This window comes from Acomys minous (assembly GCF_964271855.1).
Source record: "Acomys minous genome assembly, chromosome: 11".
In the NCBI taxonomy this organism is placed as follows: domain Eukaryota; kingdom Metazoa; phylum Chordata; class Mammalia; order Rodentia; family Muridae; genus Acomys; species Acomys minous.
In genome coordinates, this window is record NC_140492.1 from 6913376 (window position 1) to 6922651 (window position 9276).

General features: G+C 46.0%; 1 protein-coding gene across 2 annotated transcripts in view; it reads left to right on the forward strand.

Moving 5' to 3' along the window:
• The window catches only part of TMEM50B (transmembrane protein 50B), a 29498-nt gene extending 20750 nt beyond the window's left edge, over positions 1 to 8748 (forward strand). For both annotated transcript variants that reach the window (XM_084800468.1, XM_084800467.1), the window contains 4 exons: positions 518 to 585; positions 3539 to 3631; positions 5241 to 5298; positions 6891 to 8748. In XM_084800468.1, the coding sequence (XP_084656594.1) occupies positions 518 to 585; positions 3539 to 3631; positions 5241 to 5298; positions 6891 to 6936 (265 nt within the window). In that variant the 3' untranslated portion in view covers positions 6937 to 8748. The remainder of the gene's footprint in view (positions 1 to 517; positions 586 to 3538; positions 3632 to 5240; positions 5299 to 6890) is intronic.
• Positions 8749 to 9276: the final 528 nt, after the last annotated feature.

Genomic DNA, 9276 nt, shown 5'->3' on the forward strand with positions numbered 1-9276 from the left:
CTACAAAGCAAGTCCAGGATAGTCAAGGCTACACAGAGAAACCCTGTCTTGAAAAACCAAAAAAAAAAAAAAAAAAGGAATATCTAACACTGAGTCATCTGCACATACATGTGTAAAGTAGGTAAAGGAATGAGAAGTCACGTGTGGTGGCTCACACCTTTAATCCCAGCATTCAGGGGTCAGGGCGATGGAGAGAGCTCTGTGAATTGGAAGGCAGCTTGGTCTGTATACAGTTCTACGTAGTGGGACCCTGTCTCAAAAGAAATAAAAAAGAGAAGAGGGGAAGATTAGCTCTTGTCTCTGGAACAAGCGATAATCTAAGTGTGTTTTCTGGGTTTGCTTTAGTGGAAAACAATAAGAATAATATTTCTATGCACTAGGATTTCTACTTAACTACTTAGCTATCAAAATATTAGCTCTAGTTAGCAAACAGGCGATTTCTCTTCTAAATGATATGTAAACACCTATGTATATTTGCTGACATGAAAGCTCATTGGCTGATTTTGTATCGTTTTAGGATAAATGCTGTGTCCAATGCACAAGTGAGAGGTGACAGCTATGAGAGCGGCTGTCTAGGAAGAACGGGTAAGATCTACAGCTATGAAGGGATGCTCACAGGATAAGGAGAAAAGGCAGAACCTCCTCAACTAGAAGAGGGTGTTAAATCCTCTGGAACTGAGGTTTGGTGCTGGAGGCCTCCTCCAACCCCAACACACAGAGTCTGAGGGTCTTTGCTGACAGGACAGTGCAGAGGAGATAGGAGTAAGCGCGGCAATGGTCAGGGGAATGTAGCAGCTCTGACTGTCTAGCAGTCAGGTCATTCTGTGGCCCTGACTCACTAGCAATCAGGGGCTTCTTTATTTATACAAGTCTCACAGGACAAAGACAGACTAATGACTACTCAAGTCGTATAGAGTATATGTTTGATTTTTCATTACATGTCCAAGATTACCAGTTTAGCCAAAATAGAAAATACAAACAGAACAGATATTATTACTTACTATTAGCAGCCCTATAACACCAATTAAAAAATCTAAAGATGTCTCTTCCAGAGTAAACACATTTACTATATGACAGCCTGTTTTTCAGTTGCCAGTGTTTGTAGCTTGAGAGCCCTCCAGACATGCAGACAATATCTGAACCAGTCTTTTTATGAATAACAAATACTAATACCTAACTTTTTTTTTTTTCTATTTTGCAACAGGGTTTTTCTGTGTAGCCTTGGCTGTCCTGGACTCACTTTGTAGACCAGGCTGGCTTCGAACTCATAGCGATCCACCAGCCTCTGCCTCCCAAGTGCTGGGATTAAAGATATGTGCCACCATGCCTGGCAATAACTAACTTCTTTTGCTCTATTTTTCATCATCTATTCTATAAAGTAGGAAAAGTTTGTTTTAGTCAATCCAGCTCATTTACAGCAGTGTACCCTGTATGACTCCCTATCCTAAATTACATTTTCAGAGAGCTCTGAGCCTGTAATAAAGAGAGACCTTGAATCTGTAGCCTATTCTGGCCAGTCAGGGCTTGTCAGTTGTCTCTGTTTACCCTGCAGCAGGTACACTGTTTGCGTTAGCTCAGGGGCAGACACCCCAAGAAGATTGCTGGAGTACTGGCCTCATCTAGCTATGCGCTTGTCTGTGCTTAACATCACCAGGGCGTAAGGGAGACTTCCAAATAGTGGCCAGATAAGGTTAATTTTAGGATTTTCCTAAAAAGACGCAGACACAATTTTTCTCAGGAAAAGACATAAATTGAATCATAATGCAGGAAGTCCCTAATAATGCGACATGCAGAGACCAAAACCCAAAAGCTACAGATAGAAGGACAGTGACTGCAGCAATCCGCTCAGCCTTGCTGGGCTGTGTCAAGCAGCTGTGCTGGCTTCATGACTCTCACTGCTTCCAGTGGGCATGGCTGTGCCATGTGTGTTCCAGTGGGCATGGCTGTGCCATGTGTGTTCCAGTGGGCATGGCTGTGCCATGTGTGTTCCAGGGGGCATGGCTGTGCCATGTGTGTTCCAGTGGGCATGGCTGTGCCATGTGTGTTCCAGGGGGCATGGCTGTGCCATGTGTGTTCCAGGGGGCATGGCTGTGCCATGTGTGTTCCAGGGGGCATGGCTGTGCCATGTGTGTTCCAGGGGGCATGACTGTGCCATGTGTGTTCCAGTGGGCATGGCTGTGCCATGTGTGTTCCAGGGGGCATGGCTGTGCCATGTGTGTTCCAGTGGGCATGGCTGTGCCATGTGTGTTCCAGTGGGCATGGCTGTGCCAGTAAGGACAGCTGTGAGCTGCCTTATGGGTGCTGGGTACTGGACCTGGGTCCTCTGCAAGAGCAGCCAGTGTTTTTAACAGCTGAGCCATCTTTCTAGCCCTATTTCTTAATTTTTAAGACAGGGTCTCTCATTGATCCTGGAGTTCATCAATTTGGCTGGCAGAGGGCCTGCCTGTTTCCACCCACCCAGTGGACACGTGTACTGCTGCACTGGCTTCTTGTTTGGTTGGTTGGTGGTTGGTTGGTTGGGTTTTTTGTTTGTTTGTTTGTTTTTTGGTTTTCAAGACAGGATTTCTCTATGTAGTCTTGGCTGTCCTGGACTTGTTTGTAGACCAGGTTGGCCTCGAACTCACAGTAATTCACCTGTCTCTGCCTCCTGAGTGCTGAGATTAAAGGCGTAAGCCACCTCTCCCAGCTCCATACACGTAGGTGCCAGAGATCTGAACACAGATCCTCACCCTGTGCAGCAAGCACTTAGCTAACTGAGCATCTCCCAGCAGGATTTCTCTGTTTTATTGAGAACAGGCTGTAGGCCCTTGGAGAGGAGCCGCCTACACTTACACCCTTACAGACACGCGCACATGCATAGCCAGGCAGATTTTCAGGCCCATCAAGCTGACAGCCAAGACTAGCCATCAGTCCTGCCTTCCAGACTGTGTTGGATTCACTTGAGCATCCGGACAATTGTCACTGGGGTTCTAGAAGTTCAAACCCCAGGCTGAAGGGACACCTGTGGCCCTGAACCTGTCAAGATAGCATGTAGGTTGGCTTCCTTGTAGCTATAGAGCCATCTGACGATCTCTAGAGACAGCTGTTGTGTGATGGTTTGGGTGTGCTGTGGAAGTTTGCCACTGAGTCTCCCTGGTGCCACTCCTATCTGCTGGCAGTGGTCATCTGACACAATAATTATTTGATTATTGATACAACAAGTGACCTTTTAGTAAGGGTTTAATTTAGTGAATTAAGCCAATGTAGTGAAATAGTTGTCAATGCTATTTGCCTAACTTGCTCAGGTACTTCCTTCCCAGTTGCTTAACCCTTTTACCTTTTGTTTTCTCTCTTTTGGTATATATATGTGTGTGTGCATGTGTATATGTGTGTGCATGTGTGTGTATGTTTGTATATGTGTGTACTTTAAATTTCATTCCCTAAGTGTTGTAGCAGGAACACAGAAGACACACACTAAGTCAGCCATGTAGTGCTGCATGTCTGTAGGACATTATGGACCCTCAGCGTGAGCACAGTGTGACTCCTTGTGCTCCCACAGGTGCCCGCGTCTGGCTGTTCATCGGGTTCATGCTGATGTTTGGGTCACTCATTGCCTCCATGTGGATTCTCTTTGGTGCATATGTCACTCAGAGTAAGTGTGCATTTCTCCTTTCCGTTACGGGTGGGGTTTATGTTTGCCTGGGTCTGTCTGCTCTGTTTGGAGTAAATATTAATGTGATTATTGAATTAGGTTAAATTCCTTGTCTGTGAAAGATACACTAACTAATAAAACCTGTTTTGTTTTTGTTTCAAGACAGGGTTTCTCTGTGTAGCCTTGGCTGTCCTGGACTCACTTAGTAGACCAGGCTGGCCTTGAACTCACAGTGATCCACCTGCCTTAGCCTCCTAGTGCTGGGATTAAAGGACCACACCCGGCCCATGTCCTGGGTCTTAATCTTGAAAACCAGTGCACAGTGAGAAACTTCTCAGTTCTAGGCTTATTTCATCTCATCAGCGTTGCCCATTATTTACAGTAGCAGCTACCATTTATGTGTACACTGAACATCACTAACCTGATTATTTACAGTAGCAGCTACCATTTATGTGTACACTGAACATCACTAACCTGATTATTTACAGTAGCAGCTACCATTTATGTGTACACTGAACATCACTAATCTGATTTGAAATCCAAAATGCTCCAAAACTGGAAACATTTCAAGACTGACCTGATTCCACAAGTTTTGAAATCAACCCATGACCTCCTGACCTGCAGAGATTGCAATCAAAACTGGTGTACTAAAAACATTCTATAAAATCACTGTCAAACTGTGTATAGAGGTACATATGTGACATAACTGAATTTCATGTTCACACTGGGTCCTACTCCCAAGATATGCATGTGCAAGTACCCCAAGTCTATACAGTGAAACCCAATCCCAAGCATGTTAGTCAGATAAGGCGGATGCACCTGGTCCATTAATGGTCAAGTACTGTTGCAGCCATTGCACAGGGTCACCATTTAATCCCCACGCCCCTTCCACAGATGAGAAAACTAAGGCCCTGAGATTTAGGAATCTCCCCAAGGCTGTGTGTTTAGTCAGCAACACCAAGAACTCTGCTCAGACCTGGAGTTCTTCAGCTGACCTGCTGTTTTGAATTTTCTAGTCTCTCAAAAGCTTGTAGGCCAGTTTCTTTATCATGGCCATGGTTTTTACATCAATAGTTAATTTAACAAAATTCCTATCTTCCTGAATCAGGAAGAGAGCGTGATGGTTCCTTTTGTCCCACTCAGGGTTTGTATGATGTCACATAGGACCTCACGGCAGGGAGTAAGTCGGCGGATTTAAACAACCCCCTTCTTACTTCTCTGTTGGCCTAATCAGGGGAAAGTGGCACTGTTTTGTGAGTTTGTTTTTGAGACAGTGCCTCACAGTTTCCCAGGCTGGCCTTGGTGTCTACTGTTTCCCAGGCTGAAGTGACCCTGCTGCAGCAGCCTCCACGTAGCTGGGACTGTGTTGCCCAGGCCTGGCACCTCTGATGGGACCTGAGCCGTGTGAGTTAGACAGAGACAGCCGGATGAGTTCACTGACCTTCATCTAGAGTAAAAGTCATCTTTGGTTTTAGGGAATACAGTTATTTGTTTTGTTGTAGACATCTTAGAGTTGATGTATCAATGTCCTGATAACAGAGCGTGTCACTCAGAACACACAACCTCTGCCACTGCCTCTCCGCTAATCTGTCCCACTTCTTGTGTGCAGATATCGATGTTTATCCTGGACTAGCTGTGTTCTTTCAAAATGCTCTTATATTTTTTAGGTAAGTTGTCTAATTTCCTATTCTTTTATATTTTAAAAAAGGTTAATTTTATGTGCAAGCATGAATGGCTGTGTGTGTGTGTGTGTGTGTGTGTGCACGTGCGCGCGCGCGGGCGGTGTCGGAGGAGACCTGAAGAGAGCATCAGATCCCCAGGAACTGGAATTGTAGGGGGTTGAGGCACCACATGGGTGCTGGGAACCAAACCTGGGCACCTCCAAGAGCAGCAAGTGCTCTTAACTGGGGAACCATTTTCTCAGCTCCAAGTTCCTAATTTCTCATTTATACCTAAGCATTTGCAGAAACATCAACAGCATCCCGAGAGTGGCATGGCCGTGGAGCATTAGTGAGGCCTTTAGCTAGGGCCTGCCGTGTGCCAAGGCCTGGTTCACCTGGTGCTCCCTGTGTTGCCCTCTGGTGCTGTTACCGCTTAAATACATACAGGAGCTATTCTCACGTTACAGTGTGCCAAGCTCCTGAAGACACAGCAGGTAAATGCAGCGCAGGGACTGAAATCCAGGCTGCTGATTCCACAGCCTCTGCCTTGCTTAACAAAAATCATGTAGATTTATAAGAAAGAAACGGGAGTAGTTGAGTATAAGTTTGAGGCCAGCCTGGTCTACATAGCTGCTTCCAGCTAGGCCTGCACAATGACAAAGGTAAAAATACTATATACAGAACCTGGTGGGACTTTAGTTTTCTAAGCAAAGTAAGTGTAAAAATAACACAGTATTAAAAATATTTCTGAGCTAGGCTTGGTGGCTCACGTCTTTAATCCCAGCACTTGGGAGGCAGAGGCAGGTGGATCGCTATGAGTTCGAGGCCAGCCTGGTCTACAAAAGTAAGTCCAGGATAGCCAGGACTGTTATACAGTGTAGCAAAGACCAGGAACAAGTAGCACCCAATGTGGGGCTGGAGCTGTTTGTAGGAAAAAAGAAAAAGAAAAGAAAAAAAGGCACATCCTGCATTGTTGTATCCCAAGCTGGCCTCAAGCTCACTGTAACTGAGGATGACCCTGAACCCCTGATCCTCTTGCAGCCTCAGCATCCTCCCAGGGGTTGGGCTGATGGCTTCAGACCTCCTTATCTGTCTCGATAGCTGTCTTGTGCCACTCCTTCCCAGCATGTGTGTGGTTGGACTTTGACATGCATCAGCCACACACCTCAGTAGATTCTGTTCCACAAGGAGCATGCTCGTCATTTAGACTCAGCCGTAGTCCAGCGCCTAGCCAGAGGCCTGGTGCGTACCAGTATTCCGCCTACAGTAGTCGCTAAGAGGTGGAGAATTACATCTGCTCTGCTTCTGGATATTTCCACGATCACCGCACAGGTAGAGGTGCCCTTAGAGCTGTAAGGTGGCCTGTCCCCACCAGCAGCCACGGGCAGCCCCTTTCTTGCACACTCCTGCAGAGCTGTCAAGGCCTTACGTAGATGCTCTTTATCCAGACATGGCTGTGTATCTGCTTTACAATGTGCACACTCCTTGGCAACAGCGCCAATCTAGATAAATGACAGTGACCTGCCCGTCAGAGCCGCTTAGGGTGTGAACTGTGCTGCTTGTTCCTGTCTCTCACAGCGTTACCCATCCCTTTCTAGCACCCTGATCTACAAATTTGGAAGAACTGAAGAGCTCTGGACCTGAGATCACCTTGCAAACCACAGCTTCTTCATGTTGCATTCTACACGTAGTTTTTTTTTTTATCTGTTATAATTTCCATATTGCCAAATGGAACAGATTGTGCAGTCAGTGTTTTATTTCTTCCTAGTTTTGTGCCCCAAGTTTTGAGTTGCTTTTGTAAAATGTCTGTCTTGGTTTATTCACTGACTAGACAAGTTAATACGTATATAATATATGACTACATAATACATGATGCTGAATAGCTGGGGGTTTTTTTGTTTGTTTGTTTTGTTTTCCTTTTTTTTTTTTTTTTTACAGAAGGACTCTCTGTGTAGCCCTGGCTGTCCTGGACTCACTTTGTTGACCAGGCTGGCCTCAAACTCACAGTGATCCTCCTGCCTCTGCCTCCGGAGTGTTGGGATTAAAGGCTGCACCACCACGCCTGGCTGAATATCTATTTTTTTGTTCCCAAGACTAAGGCTGATGTGAATCCCGAGTCAGGTTACGTTGTCTTGGTGTTCAGAGGTAAAACTCTGCGTTTGGTGTTTCTGATGTTTGCAAACACGCGGAATACACAGCTGCTCGTCTCTAGAAGAAGTACTGAGCAGTTAGAGACCATGTTTCTGCCAGGTGTCATTTATTTTGGTTTAGAAATGAGTTTTTTTTTTTAAAGAAAAAAATGTTTGTGTATATGTATTAAAGAACTGGACTTTTATATGAAGATTTTTATAAATGCCCAAAGGACTAGTTTGAGAGCCCCCTTTAAAAAGAATTTCTCTGACATGACTTTCAGTTGAGAAGGGATAACATACAGATCAACTCCAGTTTTTAGAGGTAATGTAAAAAGACGGCGGGCAGCTGAGTAGTGTCTTCCCAAGCAGCGTCAGTGTTCTGGTGGTCGTGGACAGCTCACCACCGTTTGGTGTTACACACTCACAGCAGGTGACTCTGAGACAGATGCAGGTTAGACAAATGTCACAAGAAGTGGAATAAATGGTTGAAGACTGCTTCCCAAAGGACATTATGACCTATCAAAAAGTCAGACGTTTTATTCACTTAGGTCTTGACTCTTTCTGCTGTAGCCCTCAGGCTTGGGTGACATACAAGTGTCGTGTACTGAAAGGTCACACACTGCCAGAAGCTCCTCGCCACCCCTGAGTGCTGGGCCTGCCCCTGTGTATTTCTGTGGGCCTCTCCCTCGCTCTGAAGATTTCGTGTTTCACTTTTAATCCTAGAGGATTTTTATAAAAACTTTTTGCTGTAAAACAGTAACACCAGTGGTAGCAGATGCAGCTCCTGACGCAGGCCTTACTTTATTTAGCTTGCCTCTCTGAGAGGCCCCACTAAGCACAGCGTGTGAAGCCGCTGCGGATTGCTGAGCTTCATCGCTTTCCTGCCATCCCCTCAAAGTGCCGGCTTTGTCTTGCTCCCAGCAAACCATAACACCAACCCCGTATCCATTCTCAGAGCCTAATACAGTAATAGCCCCCCTCGCACGTGCTGTACACCTACGTGTACTGGGGAGTGAGCCACAAGGCCTGCCTGTTCACTCTTCTCATGGTCCAAGAAGCACTCAGGCAAGGAGAGAGGACACTGTACCACAGCACGCTACTGTGGAGGTTTATGAAGGGGTAGCCCTGAGGACCGACTGAAAATGGCTGTGGCTTCTTTTCTAGTCATGCCTCTATTCATGAATTTGTTGTAATTTCCTCTGTTTATTGTTTCATTAAATGTGAAATGTTAGCATCCTCTCATAGATACAGTGTCAGTAGAGTCCTTGGCAATCACTAAAATGCACACAATTCTCTATTTAATAAAGGTCTCGCTGTTACTCTAGCTCAAGACTACTGAATCTGAGTCTTTTCTGTGTGGCCACATTGTCATAGTGTCCTGTAGGCCGGTCTCAGATCCTCACTGTGTTACCTTTCTGGTTGTTTTGAGACAGTCTCACTATGTCAGGCTGGCTGCCCTGGGACTTGAAATGTAGACCAGGCTGGCCTTGAACTCACAGAGATCTGGCCTGCCTCTGGCTTCCAAGTGCTGAGAATTAAAGAACTAGGCCACCACAACATAGCTTGCGTTACTGTGTATGATGTGTGGGTGCATATATGTGCGCGCGCGCACGCGCGCGCGCGCGCGTGTGTGTGTGTGTGTGTGTGTGTGTGTGTGTGTGTGTGTGTGTGTGTGTGTGTTTGTAGGCCCGAGGTCAGCCTCTGGTACTCCTCAGGAGCTGTCCACCGTGTTTTTTGAGACAGTTCCTCACGGGGAACTGAGGTTTCACAAATTAAACTAGGCTGCTATCATTGGTAGGAAGCCAGCTAACTCTGCGGCCCAGCAATGTGCCATTGTGCCTGGAGTCTTGCC